The following is a 20,422-nucleotide window of genomic DNA, read 5'->3' as shown; positions in this document are numbered from 1 at the left end:
CATCCAGCTGCACTCACGTGATCTCATTGTTCATGTCGGTGATGTCTATCCTATCCAGGAACCAGCCTGGTCTGTTGCCCGAGTTGTCGTGGCGAATCCGAATCTTGGTCAGGGCCCCCAGGTCAATGGCGTAGATGGTGAAGGTGTCTGTCTAGGAAGGACCAGGGTAGCACTCAGAGGGATGGCAGCCCTCCCCAGCTAGCCATCAGCTTCACCCTCCCTGAAGCCAGCAAGTGTAAGACCCAAACTATCGAGGTCGGGGTGGGGGTGTGTGGGCAGGATGGGAAATGCAGTCAGTTGTCTGGTGTTTGGTCTAAGCTACTGTTTTTTAACCTGCCTCCGCTAGGGGGTCTTCTCACTCTCACTGTGAAGGGGGGGTGGACTGGGAGGGCCAAGGTGACCAAGAGAGAGGGTCAGAGAAGACAAGTTGGCTGGACGCCCACATTTGTGTTGTGTGGTGTGTATGTATGTGTGTGTGTACAGCCTAATGCTTGGGTGTCTGCTGAGACCCTGTGCTGCGTGTGCATAATCTCTTTCACCCACAACCTGCCATGAGCCAATGCGTAGATTCTCCACATATTTTCCACATTTGCGTCCCCTCCACCTTCCTCTTTCTTGCTCTTTCTCTATTTTTTTCTGAATCATTTGAAAGTAAATAGCAGACACCATGATCCTTCACCCCTAAATTCTATAGCATAGATTTCCTACCAATAAGCACATCTCGTATAATTACAGTATCATTACCAAATTCCGGAAAGTTGACATTGACACAATATTATTATCTAACATAGAGTCCATATTCAAATTTCATCAATTGTACCAGTTCTCTCCTCTATAGCAATTTTCTTCCAATCCAGGATCATAGTGGCTATAAATTTTAAAGGAAAGTTCTGAAACACAGAAATAAACCCTGATCCTCGTGTCATGGGAAGGGAGTGTTGAAAGAAAAAGGAGGAGGCCTCTGAAATAAACCAAGCCACAAGCCCAGAAGTATTTTAATGGATTTAGTTTATTTCTTTTCTTCCTCTGTGTTAATGAGGGAACCTGGCTTTGGGATGGGGGCAGGAATGGGAAAGGTGAGATAGGGGAAGTCTTCTGGCGAGAGGCTATGTAAAATCTCAAAGGACAGAGGGGACAGCTGTATTTTCCGTGCTTTTCCCACCACACCCAGAAGAGGGAGATGAGTGCGTTTCTTTGAATGCTCGAAAGCCTTCGTGGTTCCCACTGCATCAGGGTGCTCCTCAGCCTGTCTTTCAAGGCTCTCATTCCTCCCCATCCCCTAAACTGGTCTCATCAAGCTTCCCAGAGGCAGCACCCACCATGGCTCAGCATTAACCACAGAGCAGCAGGAAGACTCCCTGTCCTTGAACGTCCTTCCACATCTCCACCTCCACATCTTTGTCAAGTGGTCCTGTCTTCAGCAAACACTTCTCACTGTCATCTTTAGACATCTATACCATACTCATCCGCCAAGGCGCAGGTTACATCTTTCCTCCCCAAGTTTTCCCCAAAGCGCCATCTTATGGTGAGCACTTCCTCCTTGAACCTCTGCTCCACTCAGCACCTGAGCGTCTGCTACCAATACTATGATACTGTCTCTGCTTAGTTCCTGTGGGCTCCACAGTGCTGGAGCCCGACCTGTGCCTTCCTTATATGCTCGCAACAAATTGCTGGTGCTTACAGAGAAGATACTTCCATTATACCTGATGGAATTGGACAAAGCACACTGCGGGACACACAGAAGATGCTGGGCTGGGTGGGGCTGCCCTGGAGATCACCAGAGGCTTCATGTCCTCCATCTGACTGCCCACCACCCACCCAAGGGCCAGAGCCCGCACTCTACCTGCCCCTGCTCAAACTTGTTGGACTTGTCCGACTTCTTCAGAGGCCGCTCGCCCGTGTCCCCGTACTCCTCGCCATAGATGGTCAGGTAGACATTGGCATCAGTGCCGGCCTTGGGCACATTCCCTGTGATCACTTGGACCTCATAGGTGTTGGCTGGGGACACAGAAAGATGTGGCATTGAGGACACCTGGGCCTCAGGGTGGACCTGAGGCTCAGCCTCTCGGATCCAACCAGACTGTGGGAGCAGGAAGGACCTATGAACACATCCACATCTATCCTAACCGGAACTGAACCTGCCCTCCTCCCTACCCAAGACTTTCCTTTTCCATGAAGCCCAAGAGGCTGAGAGTCATGGCAAAATTCACCCTCAGGAACCCTCCTACCTTATATCCCCAATGTTGAGTTATAGTGAGTTTTATCAGAGCTCCTCCTAAGGTCGTCAGTTCCTCCGGAGAGCCTCAGGACAAGAGCAGTGCTAAACCAAGAGAACTATCCATGGTGGCATTTCAGACACAGGTCAGGAGAGCTATCTGGGAACCATGATGGGTGCCCACCTATGGGGCCTCCACATGAGAGGAGAGCTGGGCACCCTCCCCGTTCACTGAGCCCCCTCAGGGGACTGTCCGACCCCTCCTCAGGCTTACGCTCAGGACCCGGCTGGCCGGCCGGCACCAGCTCCACAACAAGTTCATTGTCCTCCTTGCCCCGGGCCAGCCAGCGGTGGGCTTCGAACTTGTACTCCTCAATCACCTCCTGCATCCCCGGCCCGAACTCCTCCTCTTCCTCCTCCTCCTCCTCCGTTTCCTCCTCCTCCTCTTCGGACGAGGACTCTTCCGAAGAGGACTCCTCCTCCTCCTCCCCTTCGTCCTCCTCGTCACTGCCTTTCTTCTTCTTCTTCTTCTTCCTCTGCAGCTTGGCCTTCAGCCGCTCCTTCTTGAGCAGCTGCCGCAGTTTGTCTTTCTCCTTCTTCCTCCGGGCCTCCTCCTCCGGCGTGAGGTCCGCCTCCCGCACCACCAGGTGCCGCAGCCACACCGTGTCCACGAACCAGCTGGGCCCGAAGCCTTCGCCCGTGTGCCCAAGCCGAATCTTGAAGATCTCACCCACATCTGCCGCCTCCAGCTGTGCAAATCACAGGGCAGTGGCTGGGGCAGCCCTCAGTGTCCTCCCTGCCTCCCCTGCAGAACCAGGCACGGGGCTGCAGGATGGAGAGGCTCGGGGCTCCCAAGCTCGGACGCTCCCACCGGCTCCCTCTCTCTTACACACCCAGTCCGGTTTCTCGGCTGGTGTTCCAGGAACTCTTGCTGGTACCTCCCTCCACCCAAACTTATTTCCATCTAAACCTCTGTGATGGTCAAGCTGGTCTTCCTGTTTCTCTCTCTCTCACACACACACACGCACACACTAATCACACGCATCACACTCATTCCTGTTACTCCTATTTCCACATCTTTGTTCATGCAGTTCCCTCACCAAGAATGCCTTTATCCCTCCTCTGCCGCTAACTAAAACCTATTCATTCAGATTCCTCAGCTTTATTATTAGGATTTTTTTTTTAGGTTGTGCTTTTCTGTGTTCTCTTTCTGAAATTTTTTCAGCATTAATCACACATCATTTTTGTAATAAACCAAAAAATAGTATTATTTTTCCAAAACAGAAATCTCTCTCATGCCCCCGACCTCTCCCTCAGCACATGGCCTCCTTCCTTCCCGAGAGCTCTGAGGATCCCAGAGCTTAGCCGTGGTCCTGGCCTGTCCTGAATGCCCTCTTTGTCCTCATGAGCTCATCTCTGCCCTACTCACATGGGAATTCCTAAGGGCAGGGATCAATCGTGCTCGTGTCTCCCCTTCATGGACCTAGCACACGGCTGCCTCAAGTTGGTGGGTTTAGCTTTTCTTCAGAGGATCAAGTCCTCGGCCTTTGGTCTATCCCTCTATTCTGAGCCTCACAGTGAGGTGCAGAGCTCAGGGGAGGGCTCGAGTGGGGTCCCTGCTGGTCGGGCCACTCTTAGGGCTTCCTCGTGCTGTTGGGCCCTTTCTGGGTGTTTGACACATCTCAACACCAGTCCCACCATTTCTCCCACTTGTGTGACAGGGAAACTGAGGCCCAAGGCTGTCCCACAAGATGCTCATTGGCCCATCATTGGAGTCCAGACCTAGACAAGAACTCAGGTCTTCTGACTCTGTTCATGAAGCTACGATGCAGCCAAAAACCACCTTTGTGAGAAAATTATCAGCCAAAGTGGAGCCCAGGACCCCCAGGAAAGGGGAATTTATTCTTCTCAGCTACTTAGGGGATGTGCTCTGGATCTGGGAAGTCCCTACTTCAGCACATTTAGATCTCCTCTCCAGCATTTTCCAGGTCACAGCATCCCTGCCATCAACCTCTCCAGGGAGACCCGCTTGCTGTCCCCTTTCCCCCCATCTGTCTACCCAGCATCCACCACCACATCTAGCCATGCAGTCGGTTGGCATCGAGAAGATGCCCTCCTCTGTTGCATGTTCCTTGACTACTCACAATTTCCTAAGTACTTTCCCTGACATTGACTATTTTGATCCTTCCAGGGACGGTGAAGTAGGCCTGGCAGGTACTATAAAGCTACACTTGAACTGATAAAGAAGCCGAGGCAGAGAGGTGAAATGCTAGGGCCTCTGCCTCCCTAGCAGTCATGAGGGAGCTGGACTCAGTGAGACCCCCCACAGTGCTAATGTTCCATAGCCCTGTGATCCCGGCCCTACTCTGAGGATCTTCTCTGAGAGCACTGGCTTACAACTCTTTGCTGAGGGCCAAGCTGCTTGTGACACACAAACACACACACAGCACCCAGCCTGAACATTCTCCTGGCACACACATATCTTCAGACACACATGCACACACACACACGTACTTGTGTCCCTTAGAGAACATTCATGTGTCCCGCAAGGGGCATCACCTTTGCATCCTGCTCTCCCACCAACAACATGCTCACATTCTCATCTTTTTTTCTCCTCTGCTCACAGGGAAGTGTGGAGCACTCAGCACACAGCCCGGAGACCCCCAAGCCCCCCTGTATCCTGCCTGGAAAGCACAGCCCTGCCCTTGGGCCAAGGGAGCTGTAGAATCAGAGGCCACAAGGCTGGGAGTGGATGTGGTAACCAGGGGCCTAGTGCGGAGCCTTATCTTGCTAAATTAGGATCATCTACTCCAGCAGTTCTCAGAATTGGCAGCATATTAGCTCACTGGTAGAGCTTTTAGAAGCATACCTGAAAACACATCCCACCATAGAGGTTCTGGTTTAACTGATCCAGGTATGGACCAGGCAGCACTTTTTCATAAAGCTCCCCAGGCAATTCTAATGAGAAGCCAGGGATGAGAACCACTGATCTAGTCCGATCCCTCATTTTCAGGCTTCCACTGGGCCCTCTGTTGGCACCCCCACTGTTTCACCCACACACACCTGGAACGTGTCCTTGGAGGCCCGGTCAAAAACTTTTGAGCGGCTGGAGAGGAAGAGCACTTCTGTCTTGCCTTCCTCACCGTAGATCTGCATGTAGACTCTGGCAGTGGTGCCTGCACCGCCCACATCCCCCGTCCAGATCTCAACCTCGTAGTGGACCACTGGGCAGGCCCGTCGAGGAGAAATGGGAAATTTAGAAATAGTAACAATAGCAATGGTAGCAACAAAACAAACATTTCCCGCACCTGTACCATGTGTCTGGTGCTTCATAGGCATTATCTCATCTAATCCTCTCATCAACATCATGTAGGTACCATCATTCTCACTTTGCAGGTTGACAGACTGAGGCTTAGAGGAGTTGAGTAGGTGGTGGAAATGGCAAACCCAAGCAATCATCAAACCCAAGGCCCAGTCATCCGCTGAGCCACATGTGTCCTCTGGAACCAGGAATGAGGAGTAGTCAGTACAACAGCTGACACTCTCTGTTGAGTGCCTACCCCTGGGCAGACACCAGGGGCCAAAAAGAAGTGAAGTCTGTGTTTGTTTCTTTTCCTTATTTTCAGTAAGGGACAAAGGGTTGAAATTATAATTTTCATTTAAATATGTGCCCCTGTCAGATGACATCGGCAGATACATCTATAAGAGAGAGTTGTCTGTATGGTGAAGTAATACTTTATCAGGCTACTGGAGGGTAGAAATGTGTTACAAGTATGCACCACCAGAGGGCACTTCCCACTGGAGAGCAAAATGTCTTCCAGAACTGTGGGACCACATTTTTTCAAAGTGACTCTTACAAGACTTGCCCTCTCAGTAATGCTATAAGGCAATATCACGATTTTTTTTTCAAGTTAAGACTATGATTTTCAACAAAATGGAGGATCTTCCATTACTATAGCAATGTGAGAAATTGAGGGCTGAAAACTAGAGGACCGGCTGAGAGCCTGAAGAAGTTGAACTAGAGATACCAAGCTCAGCTGGCAGCAGGGGTAGGCTAGTACGTGGACAACAGGGGGATTCAGTAAAAGCTGGCATTCTGGATGGAGAGAACCTCCAACCCCATTCCCTCCCTCGGTTCTCAGAACAGCAGGCAGCCAGGATTATACAAAATTAGGATAGATAAAAATGAGCATTCAGAGAGCAAGAACCAGCTATTGGAAATTAACATGTGATAGCTGAAATGAAATATTCCACAGCAAGGATAAAGTCAAGGACAGGTCTCAAGAACAAAAAGGAAATTTCCCAAGAACAAAACGACAAATGACAGTGAAAAGATAAGAAAACTGGAGGAAGCCCAACATCTAATTCAAAGTTCAGTTCTGGTGAGAACAGAAAACAGGGAGTTGGAAATTATCAAAGAAATAATACAAGAAAATGTCCCCGGAACTAAAAAGTGCTTCTAAGATTGAAGGAGCACACAAGTTGCCAGAACAATGGATGAAACTAAAATCACAAAGGCAGTGAGGACATCATGAAATTTCAGAATGCCAGGGATAAAAATAGGATCCCATAAGTATAAAATCAACATACATAAATCAGTAGCATTTCTATACACTAACAATGAACCAACAGAAAAAGAACTCAAGAACTCAATCCCATTCACAATCGCAACGAAAAGAATAAAATACCTTGGGATAAACTTAACCAAGGAAGTGAAGGATCTATACAATGAAAACTACAAGACTTTCTTGAAAGAAATTGACGATGACATAAAGAGATGGAAAGACAGTCCATGCACATGGATTGGAAGAATAAACATAGTTAAAATGTCCATACTACCTAAAGCAATCTACAGATTCAACACTATCCCAATCAGAATCCCAGGAACATTCTTCACAGAAATTGAACAAAGAATCCTAAAATTCATATGGGGCAACAAAAGACCCCGAATTGCTAAAGCAATCCTGAGCAAGAAAAACAAAGCCTGCTGAATCACAATCCCCAATTTCAAAACATACTACAAAGCTACAGTGATCAAAACAGCATGGTACTGGTACAAAAACAGGTCCACAGATCAATGGAACAGAATTGAAAGCCCAGAGATAAAACCACACATCTATGGACAGCTAATCTTTGACAAAGGAGCAGAGGGCCTACAATGGAGAAAAGAAAGTCTCTTCAACAAATGGTGCTGGGAAAACTGGACAGCCACATGCAAAAGATTGAAAATTGACCATTCTTTTTCACCACACACCAAAATAAACTAAAAATGGATCAAAGACCTAAAGATTAGGCCTGAAACAATAAGTCTTCTAGAAGAGAATATAGGCAGTACACTCTTTGACATCAGTTTCAAGAGAATCTTTTCGAACACTATAACTCCTCAGTTGAGGGAAACAATAGAAAGAATAAACAAATGGGACTTCATCAGACTAAAGAGCTTCTTCAAGGCAAGGGAAAACAAGATTGAAACAAAAAAACAGCTCACTGATTGGGAAAAAATATTTACAAGCCACTTATCCGACAAAGGGTTAATCTCCATAATATACAAAGAACTCACACGGCTTAACAACAAAAAAACAAACAACCCGATCAAAAAATGGGCAGAGGACATGAACAGACATTTCTCAAAAGAAGATATAAATATGGCCAATAGACACATGAAAAGATGTTCATCATTGCTAATCATCAGGGAAATGCAAATCAAAACTACACTAAGATATCACCTTACACCCGTTAGATTGGCAAAAACATCCAAAACCAAGAGCGACAAATGTTGGAGAGGTTGTGGAGAAAAAGGAACCCTCATACACTGTTGGTGGGAGTGCAAACTGGTACAGCCACTATGGAAAACAGTATGGAGATTTCTCAAAAAGTTAAAAATAGAAATACTCTATGACCCAGCCATCCCATTACTGGGTATCTATTCTAAGAACCTGAAATCAGAAATCCCAAGAGTTCCTTGCACCCCTATGTTCATCGCAGCATTATTTACAATAGCCAAGACGTGGAACCAACCTACATGCCCAGAAACTGATGATTGGATAAAGAAGATATGGTATATATACACAATAGAATACTACTCAGCCATAAAAAAAGACAAAATTGGCCCATTCGCAGCAACATGGATGGACCTCGAGGGTATTATGTTAAGCGAAATAAGCCAGTCAGAGAAAGACGAACTCTATATGACTCCACTCATAGGTGGAAGTTAACATATTGACAAGGAGATCTGATCGGTGGTTACCAGGGAAAAGGGGGGGTTGGGGGAGGGCACAAAGGGGGAAGAGGTGTACCCACAACATGACTAACAAAAATGTACAACTGAAATCTCACAAGGTTGTAATCTATCATAACATTAATAAAAAAAAAAAAAATAGGATCCCATAAGCTCTCAGAGAGAAAAATACCCAAAGAGCTAAATAGCAGAATGACAGCAGACTTCTTAACTGCAACACTGGGAGCTGGAATATGGTAGAATAATTCCTTCTGAACTCTAAGGGAAAATGAGTTTTAACTCAGAATTCTATAATAAGCCAAACTATTGGCCAACTGTGAGAGTGGACTAAAGACACTTACAGACATGCAAGGTCTCCACATTTCTCTTCCATGCACCTGTTCTCAGGAAGCTCCCAGTGGAGAATGTGTTCTACTAAAATAAGGGAATAAACTAAAGAAGAGGAAGACATGACATCTAGGAAAGAGGAGATCCAACCCAGGAGAAAGAAGAAAGGAGTTTCCAAAGAGATGGTAAAAAGGAAGTTCCAAAGGACAGCCTCATGGCAGCATAGAAAGCAGGAAGACAGAGGTTCCTAAAGGAATGTCCTGAGCAGGGAGTGGGGAGAAGGAGACAGAGAGGAAACCAACAGAACTCCTGTTGGGCTTGAATATATGAAAAGGATTTTAGTTCCTTTGGAGATATGGGCATAAGGCGGGGTTTATGGGCCAAATTGTGTCCTCCTCAATTGATATGTTGAAACCCTAACCCATAGTATCTCAGAATGTGACTGTATTTGGAGATAGGGCTGTTAAAGAGGTGATGAAGGTAAAATGAGGCCATTAGGTGGGTCCCAGCCCAATATGACCGGTATCCTCATAAGAAGAGAGTAAGACATAGACATGCACATGCACAGAGGAGAGACCAGGTGAGGACACGATGAGAAGCGTACATCTTCAAGCCAAGGAGAGAGGTCTGAGAAGAAACCCAACCTGTCGACACCTTGATCTTGGACTTCCAGTCTCCGGAACTGTGAAAGAATAAAACTTTGTTGTTTAAGCCCCCAGTCTGTGGTATTTCATTAGGGCAGCCCTAGCAAACTCATACTGATGGGTGGGTATATAGATGGATATATAGAAAACTACACAAACAAAAAGATGAGGCTATTAGGAACTCCAGAAAAAAAAGTTGTACAAAAGCTGAAATGTAATTATCATACAGTAGTTGTCTCAGCAGTGAATAATATTTACTTGGTCATAATAATGTAAAAATTGAATATCGTAATTTTATCAAATGCTGGAAGGAGGGGAACTGTGTGTGTGTGTGTGTGTGCACGCAGACACCCATCCATGTGCACATGTGAAAAGGGCTAAATCCTCCTCTTCTATAATAGAAAGTCAATAGTTAATGCCTAGGACTGAAAAATCAACAAATTGGTAAGCATATTATTGAAAATATGGAAATAAATTTCAGAGAAAAAGCTAGAGCAATTAAAAATTTGTTACCTCTGAAGAAGGGGGATGAGGGAGGAGGAGGAGGTAGGTAAGGAAACTACTGTGTTTTTATCTGCGTCTTGTTAACTGGTACATATATTACTCTGGTGGAAATGTTTTAATTTATAAAAAGAGGGAAAGAGTTGATTCTTCACACTGGCAGGTGCCACTACAAAGCACGTAAATGGGACACCGCCTTCAAGGAACTTGAGGAGAGAAAATGCACACATGGAAAGACACAGGAGTTCTGGAAGAGGAAGAGGTGTGTTGGATGGAGTTCTTTCCGGGGAAGTTTCCTGTGGACGTGAGCCTTGACAGCTGCTTTCAGGGGAGGTGCAGAAACGCAGAGGTGAGGGAAGTCACATTCTCTGTGCCTGGTGTTGATCCTGCTGTCCTCCTGACCCTTTAGATGGCCTCTTGTCTCTCCGACCCCTACCATAATCTAGGGCTCTCACGTCATGTGCAATGGGCAGCCAGATCATTTTGAACTTCACCTCCACTCAGAGATGTCGCCACCCTGTCCATAAAGGTCCCTCACCCTGACACCATTCCTAACCCTTTATCCTGCTTCCTTTTCTTCATAGTTCTTGTGTATTCTTTGTTTGTCTCCCCTGGTGGAATGTAAATCCATGAGGACAAGGATTGGTTCTGTTTTGCCCACAGCCGCCTCTACAAAGCCTAGGGCAGTGCTGGCACAGAGAAACATTCAATATGTACTCATTGAATAAATGAATGAATAAACAGCTTTATCTCCCTAGACAGTCTTCCCAGGGGAAGACACAGACTTTGTCTCAAACTCCTCTTGTACACAGGACTGAGAAGGTACATTTCTTAGGAAAACGATTTGCTGCCTTTAACCCAGGAAAAAAGTGTCTCAGCCATTGAGTCCTCAGTCTCCCCATCTGTAAAATGAGCCCTTCTTCCCTCCCAGAACCATGATGCCAGAGACAATTGAAAGCCCTCCTTGGAGATAAGACCCAGGTCACCCCATAGTCCCTCCTCCTTCCCCACTACCCCATCCCGCAGGGGAAACAATGCTGATGGTCCCAGCACCATACATTTCTGGATCTCCACGACCTCGCTGGGATACAACTCCACCTCCAGGCGCCCATCGGCCTGGTTCTTGTCCAGCCAGCGGTTGGCAGGGAAGGTGTACTGCTTGCCTTGGCGGGGCACTCGGATCTGGACACTGCCCAGGAACCAACTGGCGTGCATGCCCGTGCTGTCGTGCCCGATCACCAGCCGGTTGATCTGGAAGGAAACCCAGAGTGCAGGTGAGCAAGGAGCCGGTGCTTGGGAACCTCCATACTCCCATCCCTACCCCCAAACACTGGCACAAACTGCTCTCCTCAACCCAGTCTCATCTCCCCCAGGAGCAGGGGAGGCTCAGCAGTCAGAGGCTGGGTCCCAGTCCTCTCCATCATCAGCCAGCTCTTCTGCCCGGAGCCTCTGTTCTCTCTTTAGTCCAACTCACCTGCGGGGAAGTTGTGAGAAGCACGAGGGGGAACAGGTGTGGCATGAACTTTGAAAGCTCCAATATGTACTTAATATTGTTAGGTGGTGTACTTAATGTGTACTTAATAATAATGGGGTGGCTGCACAAGGAAGCAAACGTTCAAGATGTTAACCATCTGCTTCTGATAGCCATGGTATTGATCTGGCTTTGTTTTGTTTTAAACAATACACTATTGTGAGTATTTCTGCATTTCTTCTTTGACATACCCATCCTTTAGGTGACAGAATATGTGGAGCTCTGTGGTTCTGTGCCCAATTCCTCCCCTCCCTCTTGCACCTGGAGAACAATTTTTCTCTTTCCAACAACACTGGATAGTCCAATTGCTTTGCTATTTCACATTTTAACATCTTTGCCCACAGGCAACATGGGTGACCTCATACATGGTCATGTTACCATCCTTATATGTACTTGGCTTTTCAATATTCAAATTGCTTTTATGTTTTTTTTTGAGATGCTATAAACAGGGCAGTTCCAACATCAGACAGAATTATCAAATGGCCTTCAAGATCCCTTCCAGCCCCCCAGGTTCCCTCTGTGATGGTTTGGAAGAGTGACGCTAGCCGAGTGTGGTGCCAAAAGGCCAGATTTAGAAAACCACCTGTGCGAGCCCTGCCCTCACTCTCGTGAGTACTGTGCTAAGTGTCTTTTTGCAGCTGGTAACAGAAACACCACCATAGCCTAGTGCACGTAGCCCGATTCCCCGGAACTGTGGAAGGAAACCAGCTACGTTTACAAATACAGCTGGAGAGCCTTTTGGGTGTGTGCTAAGGGACATGGGAGAACTTCGTCTTTCTGTGGTGCTGGGACTGGGATGGCCCTAGGGAGTGACCGGCTGAATGAGTAAAGATGGGGACAGGTGTCTTCTACCTGATATGACAGGACGCTCCTTGAGGGCAGGGACTGTCTCAATTCCACACCACCTAGCACCTGACATGGAGCTGTTGTTCTATGAGTAACTGCCAGGGTTTAACGAGCGCTTCCTACATGCGCGTGTGTGTGTTACTAACAGAGTTAACGCTAACAGCAATTCCGTTAGGATCCCTGGTTGTTATGAATGACAAAACGGAGGCAAAGGGAGGTTAAGAAATGCACACACAGCAGGTAAGTGGACACGTGGGACTTCAGACTCAGGCAGTCGGCAGCCAGAGCCCTCGCTCCCAACCTCTTGGCCACACTGCCTGTTGAGGGGGTTCCAGAAACTCAAGGAAGGCCTCAAATGCCCCCATCCTGCCCTCAGATGTCTCATTTATCTGCTGGCTGCTGCCAGAAACCCTTAGTACAGGGAATACAATTTCACTTTACAATTATTAATTCAGCTCCAAATGTAAATACATTTTGATCAAGGAAAAACTTGACTTAAGCTCATTATCTTTGAGATGTAAATGACTGACATGTGCTCTCTCACCAGAGTGCTTTTTGGTGGGGCACCTGAAATAGGATGAGGCTCCCGGAGAGTGGAAGGGGCCAGGAAAGGTGAGGCTGCAGCCGGGGAGCTTGTTACTGTCTCAATTTCCACAAGCCAAGCCCTGAGAGAGGAGGCGGTAACAAGAAGCCCAGCTCAGACATTTTTAGAAGTGTTTCCAACACTCAAGACCAGAGAGGGAGACCCATGCTTCTCCAGGCAGAGTGCTCAGACCACTTGCAGCACGGTCACCTGGAGTCTTGATAGAAAGAGAATCCTGAGTCCCATCTTCTAAGGCGGAATCTCTCTGTTGTAGCTCGGGAGTATGCACCGAAACAAGCTTCCTGGGCATAGTTCTGATGCACACTCAAATCCAAGTTTGGAATTGGGAAGTATTTTTGGCCCCTCTTTTCAGTTTTCCTTCTGCTCTTTTCTTTCCCTGCACACCCATGTCCCCTTCTCTGGTGTCTGGGACCCAGGTACACGGGTCCTGGATATGGAGGTAAAGGAAATGTTGGGACTACAGCCACTAAAATCATGCAATCCATAGCCAAAGAGACTCTGGGAGCTTAATCACTGTTCCCATAGCTTCAACTGTTCTAGGGCATCACTGAAAAACAACGTACCAAGTAGGCATTGTTTTCCCTTCACAATGGGTTCAACCCAGGTATAGGGGAGTATGTGTGTGTGTGTGTGTGTGTGTGTTGTGTGTGAACCCATGTGTGGATATATGCATGGCGATGGGTGAGATGATGTTACGTGGTCTTGGAAAGAAGACTTACAGTTCCAATGTTCAGGGTCTCGAGGGTGAACTCATCCACCCGGCCACGTTCAAAATAGTCTTTCAGGTTATTGTCAGAGACAAGAAGAATTTGCTTGATGGTGTCAGATTTATCCCCATAGAGCTTGATGTAGACTCTGGAATCCGTGCTGGCCCCAGAGACGTCCCCAGTCTTCAAGCTGATGTGATAGCGAAAGTCTGAGCAGTCCACGGCAGAAGGCAAGAAGAGAGTGGGTTAGTGCAGACCCAGCAGGAAGAAGCGGGGAGGAAGAAGGCAGTCTGTAGCCCCAGGTGGGACACTAGGTGAGGGGTCAGCAACCCAACTCTTGCTCTAAGTAGCCCTGCGACATGGGAGGTCTCCCCCCACCTCCGTGAAGTTCCCTCATCTACAACATCAGAATCTAATACCTGCTCGGCCTGCCCCACAGGGCGTGAACGTGCTGAAATCATGCCATACTAAAGCATAAGAAACTTAAAGGATCTACAGCAGCCACCTCATCCAATTTTTCATCTGATGGATGAGGAAATTGAGGCAAAGGGAGCATCAACCTTTGCAGACAGTGTTTAGCACATTCTGTTCGCAGTATGATTGCTAACTATTCTGACCTCAGCTTTGTAAGTGAGGAATCTGAGCCCCAAAAGGTTGTATGTTTGGCTCCAGACGTCAACAGTTAAGAAGTAGCCAGCCAGGAGTGAAAGCCTAATGTGGACCTAAAGCTCCCTGTTCTTAAACAAGACACCATGCTGATGTCACTCCGTTTTATCACCCAGAAAGGCCTGTGTCATTTGTTCACAAGGGAGGATAAGAACATCTGGGGAAAGGTGAGTCCTTTGTAGCCAATGTTATTGCTTTTGTTACTCTTATCGGCAGGGGCCCATATGCGTCCAGAACCCCTCATCCAAAGAGACTGTGTGCACAGCGCAGACAGACAAAGAATTCCAGGTCCTCCCTCAGAGCCTCTTCCTCTCCACCCTCCCCAGTGCTGCCTCTGTGGAATGAAGTGAAGAGCACATGCTTTCTCCAAGGGCTTGCTTCTGTGTAGCCAAGGGAGGGTACTTGTCTCGCCAAGGGCACACCCATCACACCTGGTCATCACAACAACTTACTCTTCAGTGTCGCATTGCTGTCACTGGGCAGCAACTCTCGGACCAACTGCCCATCGTCTTTATCCTTGTCCAGCCACCTGGTGGGCAAACAGGGGGCCATTAGCTCTTTGAGTGGGGCAGGCTGACAACCAACCATCACACAATTCGTGCAGAGTCACCATGGAGGCCAGAGCTTTGAATTCTGCTAGGGAAAACAGTTCTACAAGAGCTCAGAACAAAGGATCCCCCTAGGGAGGAAGGACTGCCCTGTGGAGGTAATATTTGGCTGAGATTGGAAGGATGACGAGGAGTTAACCAGGAGAGGAGGGAGAGACACATTCCAGATGGAACAATATATGCTGAGATGAGTTGACCGAAGGCCAGTGTGGGTGGAATGCAGTGAGTGAAGCGTAGAGTGCTGGCAGATGTGGCTGGAGAGGTTGCAGGGTCACTTGATGTCGGACCTTGGCAGTCATGGTAGAAAGTTTGTCCTAAAAGCCATGAACATCTGTGTCACTGTTATCATCAAAAACAACCACCTCTTTTTCTAAGAGCCTACCACGCGCATGGCACTGTGCTGAGGGCTCTAGGGTGCAGAGAAGGCGGAGAAGATACACTAAGACCAATAAGACACAGCCCAGCCCTTAGAGAACCTACAGTCTGGTTAAGAACATAGGACTGACTGGCCAAGGCACTGAAGACCAAGACAAAGACGGATGTTGGACCAAAGTAAATGCAGCAGAAATTCAGAGAAATGAGAAAGGCTTGTGGTGAAGGTGCTTTGATCTGAGTCCTCAAGGATGAATGAGATTTGCCAACAAGGAGAAGCTGGGTCTGGACCCTGAAGGGCTGGTGTTTGATAGCTGTGATCCAACAATATGTCGGAGTGGGCTGTGGCCCCAGCTCTCTGTTGGTCATCCACCAGGGGGAAAGATATTGGATTGATTCATCTGAAAAGCACTGTCCCGACTGAGCACGGAGACCCAGCCTGAGAAATCAGACAGTGGTGGAAGCACGAGCTGTCCGGGCTCCAGTACTCAAGACGGTCTGTGATACAGGGTGATGACAGCAGAAGAAACACTCGGTATTCTCCAGGGCAACGGGGAAACCAAGACACTTCCCTCCTGACCAGAGTGTCTCCCCACTTGTCTCCATCTTGCTGCTTGTCTTTGCGTCCACCCTATTACACTCCCACGAGGAAGGCAATTCCCAGGCCATAGGACCTATCCAAGGAAGCCCAGGCACTGCCTCCTCACAGGTCCCCCTGACACGGAGCTCAGGCCTCCCTAAACCACAGTCCTCTCTGGCAATACCTGGTCCCTAGGACCAATGCAGGCAATGCTGTGTTCTCCCCAGTCTCTGCTCTCTCACCTGCCTTCCTCAAGCACATGATCTTAATTCCCAGGGGACCTTGCCGTCAGCCGGCTGTTAGCTAGCACCAAAATGTTAACCGACAATTCAGTTGTTACACTTCCCATGGGCTTTGGTGCTGTGAGTCTAGAACGCCAAAAAACGTTTGCTATTCCAAGACATGAAGATACAATTGCAGAATTCTTGGCATTGGCAACAGGGGAAGGGAGAGACATTCGGGAGCAGGCGACTGCTGGCTAGAACCCCTCCATTCAACCCATTAGGAACCTCCCCCTCTGTCTGTCCTGTGAGGTCGCTCTGGCCTCTCCCACAGACATGGAGGTGCAGGGGAGGAGGCTGTGATGCAGCCCTGGCCGTTCCCAAGGACAGGAAGGATGGAAAATTGGCAGGCCCTTGGCCATCGGAGAATCCCGTCGGCTCTCCCCTCCTTCTCTCCACCACTTCTCCATCCCCAGGCCCTCCCCGGCGGTGAAAGGAAACTATGACTTGTCATTTCAGTTTCCACCTAAACACTTATGGGATATTAATAGATATCTCCAAATATAGCCGTTTTCTGTCAGCTTCAAACACTTCAGCCCAGTTTCAGAGTGAGATGTTGCTAAAAGAATAAGCTAGTCTGCTTGGGATTTTCTTACTCTTTCCCTGGACTCACAAGCATGTGCAAGTATGCACATGCATGCACACACACACACACACACACACACACAAATACACACCTGCCGTAGCTAAAACGCTCGCCACGCCCTGATCCCGGCAGAGAAGTTTTGGTAAACAGGCCTGGTTTGTCCTCCTCACCCAGGAACCCAGGAAGTTAAAATAGCAGCTCAGGTGAAAAAAGAAGCAGTGTGTGAGCTCAGGCTCTAGCTTCAGGTTCTTCAAATTCCTCCCGGGTCCTGAGTCGGCAAATGCCATCACCAAATGCCTCAGCAAGACGTAAGAATCCATTTCTAAAGAATGCAGGACCTCTTAGGTGTTTGGGGGCAGCCAGGGCGCTGGGGTATTTCAGGGGCCTCAGCTCCCATTCTGCCCTACAATCAGCATCCTCGGCGTTGCCTGTGTCTGCAGCAGACTTGGCTCCTTTCAAAGTGCAACCTCATTTCACCCTCCCCATCACCGTAAGACACGTGCTGGTCGGGAAGGCACAGAAGACCAAAGGAGTTAAGAAATTTGCCCACAGTCACACAGCAGGCAGACGGCTAGACTCCTGGTCCCAAGCTCCCCCTGCACCATGCCTGGGGAAACACAGGCAGTGTGAACACTACAGTTTATCAGCCCCTTTCCAGGTTTCCCTCCTCTTCTTGACCTGCCCCCAGGGCTCAATCCTCACCATTTTCTTTATCGACACTCCCCTTAAAGGATCGCATCCATTTCCCTGGCTTTAAATTCCATCTCTATGCTCTCATTTCCTGAATGTCTTTATCAAGGCCTTCCTGCCTGCTCACTCAGAGGCATCTCACACCTCACATGCCCCAACTAGACTTACAGAGTCCAGCCCATCCCCACCTCTCAACCCTTCCTCCCCACGCTTCCCATTTCAGTGGAGAGCATGACCTCTACCCACCTACCAAAGGTAGAAACTAGGATCTCCAATTCCCTTCTCTCTTATGGGCAAGTCCCAAGAAATCTACCCCTAGGATCCATCTCTGGTGTAGCCCCTTCTCCCCACCTTCACTGCTACCACCAGGGCCAAGCTGCCGTGTTATTGGTTGAATTGTGTTCCCTCAAAAAGATACACTGTAGCCTAGTCCCTAGTATCTCAGAGTGTGACTTTATCTGGAAAGTGTCCTTACAGAGGCATCCAAGTTAAAATGAGGTCATTAGGGTGGGCCCTAAATCAAAATGACTAGTGTCCTCTTAAAAAGGGGAAACCTAGACAAAGAGACAGGCACACATAACAGGAAGATGATATGAAGAGACATGGGGAGGAGACAGCCATCTACAAGCCAAGGAACACCTGTGGCTACAGCTAGGGGAGAGGCTCAGAGTAGAGCCTGTTCAGAGCTCCTTCAGAGGGAGCATGGCCCTGCCGACTCCTTGATTTTGGACTCTGGCCTCCAGGACTGCGACACAATAATTCTGTTGTGTGAGCCATTCTGTGTGCTTTGTTATGGCAGCTCTAGCAAGTGAATACACTCCATCTTGGACCCTGAAAATTCTCCTGCCAGTCTCCCTATTTCCTCTCTGGGCCCCCTGCAGCCTGTCCTCCACCCAGAAGCCAGAGGGGACTTCCTAAAATGGAAGAGCCCCACCAAACCCTGCCTGACACTGGGCTCTGTCCACCTCTGGCCTCACCTGGTCGCCCTCTCCTTTGTCCACCTGCTTTGGTCTGACTGAAGTTCTAGAACCCTCAAGCTCTTTCCTCTGGCACTCTCCTTTTCATCCTGCAGGAAGTCAGCCTAAATGCCACCTCTGCAGACAGACCTTACCCACCTTCTCCATCCCTAACTGACCCCGTCTCAGTGTGGCCACTCCATCAGCATCCATCACCACTGTGTGCTTCGCTCATCCGACTCCTCACAGTTTGCAATTATGGTTTCCTTAGTTTATTCACTTGCTTATTGTTCAGTTCCCCTCTAGACTATAAACTTCATGAGGACAGGGAGTAAGTGTGTGGTAAGTGCTTAATAAATATCTTTTGAGCGAATGGGAATAAAACAACAAAGGCTCTTCCATCCAGCATCTCAGCCAGGCACCCTCTGGGTCCAGTAGGGGGCAAACAAGTCAGTGATTGACTTGAAGAGAGACTAGAACTCTCTCACCCCGTCCTTCTTGTCACTCCTTCCCCACATGTCAGGGTACCTCTCGCCAACCTCTGCTTGAGCCACCCTCTCAGTCCCATGCCTCATGCCACCTCTCCAGCCTGGATGACCCACCCTCCCTTCTCCTTGCCATCCATCAGCTCTCTGACCTTCTTTCCATGCCCAGGTCCAGTTCCACCTCTTTCTGGAAGCCTTCCCTGGCTCCCCAACCCTTACTCTGGCTTATTTCTGTCTATTAGTGCCACTCATTTGGAACTGCCTGTGTCATTCCTTATCTTTTCAATGTAAGCCCTCGTAATACTAAGAGTGGCTGTGCTTCAAAGGCTGTAGAGGCTTTGTCATGAACAAAACCTTTCACAATTGTTGTCCCATGAGATCATCCCAGTGGCCCTCCATGGCTGGGAAATTGCTCTTCCTGGGATCATGGAATTCAGCTGTAGCAAATGTGTTGGCGTGCACACATGTGCACATGAGTGCGTCTGTGTGCATGGTTAGAGAAAGAGCAATGCATTCACTGCTGGGCTGTTGGGCACTTTGCCCCCATCCACTCCAAGGAGGGCTCTCCTCAGCGCAGCCACCTGCAAGAAGCCTGGGCCAGCCCGGTGAAGTGAGCTTGGACACCCAGCACCTCACCCACAGGTGCAGGACTCAGCCTGGGCTTGGGGTTTGCAGAGCCTGGCTAGTCCAAAGCTCCTAGTGAGACATACTGCATGCACCTCCCAGACATTGCCACAGGGGAGTGTGGATGACCAACTTGACAGCACAAAGAACGCTGATATTTCTTCTTCTTCTGAAAATGTCTCTATCAGAAACTTCTAGCAGTCAACGGAAGCTCAAACTGACTATGAAAGAAATCCAAATGCTTAAGAAAAAAGAAACTCTCCCTCTAGTAAGCTGGGGAAAGGAAATGAAAACATAGTAAGATATTTTGCAAAGATATTAAGAGGGAAGAGATGTGGTTGGAAGGCTATCCAAATGAAAAAAAGAACACTTTTGGTTCAAAAGTTTAATTCAGTATGTAACAATCTGAGGTAACTTTCGGTTAAATTCTGAAATGGTCATATTTTATCGTTAAAAACTGCCAACCTTTTGGTGCTTAAATAGACATAGTAGCACCACACTGGGCACCTGATGCTGGTGTTCCATCACCTGTGGGGTGGGCTGGGGACATGAGGCCTGGGTCTAAGTGCCACCAGGAGGGCCACCTCTTTCTTGCACCAACTACATCCTTCAGCAACTATTTTGCTCCCTAGTCCTGGTTGTAGGCTGGAGTCTTTCCCCAAAATAAAAGCAGGTGGGACTCACATACCTGAGACACGGGAACTCCACGTTGTCGCTCTCGGGCTGTCCCTCCTCTCTCACCAGCACTCGCTCCAGGAACCAGCCGCTGCCCGCGCCTTTGCCGTCATGTCTGATCCTCACCCGCCTCACCTTCCGCATGGTGACGGACTCAATGGTGAACTCGTCGGCCTTCAGAGGCAGGAGACAGCAAGGCCAGTTGGACTGTGGCTTCTCTGGGGCCCAAACACCAGGAGCAGACATAGGCCCACAAATCAGAAAAGCCAGAGCTGATGGGCTGGGC

At 48.5% G+C, this 20,422-nt stretch overlaps 1 protein-coding gene across 1 annotated transcript in view; it reads right to left on the bottom strand.

Moving 5' to 3' along the window:
- The window catches only part of LOXHD1 (lipoxygenase homology PLAT domains 1), a 169,384-nt gene that overhangs the window by 74,634 nt on the left and 74,328 nt on the right, over positions 1-20,422 (bottom strand). The window contains exons 14-21 of the mRNA XM_046672168.1: positions 20,150-20,310; positions 14,732-14,808; positions 13,626-13,822; positions 10,984-11,176; positions 5,279-5,439; positions 2,490-2,964; positions 1,844-1,998; positions 18-151 (exon numbers count right to left, since the gene is read on the bottom strand). Of these exons, the coding sequence (XP_046528124.1) occupies positions 18-151; positions 1,844-1,998; positions 2,490-2,964; positions 5,279-5,439; positions 10,984-11,176; positions 13,626-13,822; positions 14,732-14,808; positions 20,150-20,310 (1,553 nt within the window). The remainder of the gene's footprint in view (positions 1-17; positions 152-1,843; positions 1,999-2,489; positions 2,965-5,278; positions 5,440-10,983; positions 11,177-13,625; positions 13,823-14,731; positions 14,809-20,149; positions 20,311-20,422) is intronic.

The sequence above is a fragment of the Equus quagga genome, chromosome 9 (genome assembly GCF_021613505.1).
Source record: "Equus quagga isolate Etosha38 chromosome 9, UCLA_HA_Equagga_1.0, whole genome shotgun sequence".
NCBI classification, from domain to species: Eukaryota; Metazoa; Chordata; class Mammalia; order Perissodactyla; family Equidae; genus Equus; species Equus quagga.
The sequence above is the reverse complement of the archived record's forward strand: the minus strand, read 5'-3'. Positions and strand labels throughout refer to the sequence as shown.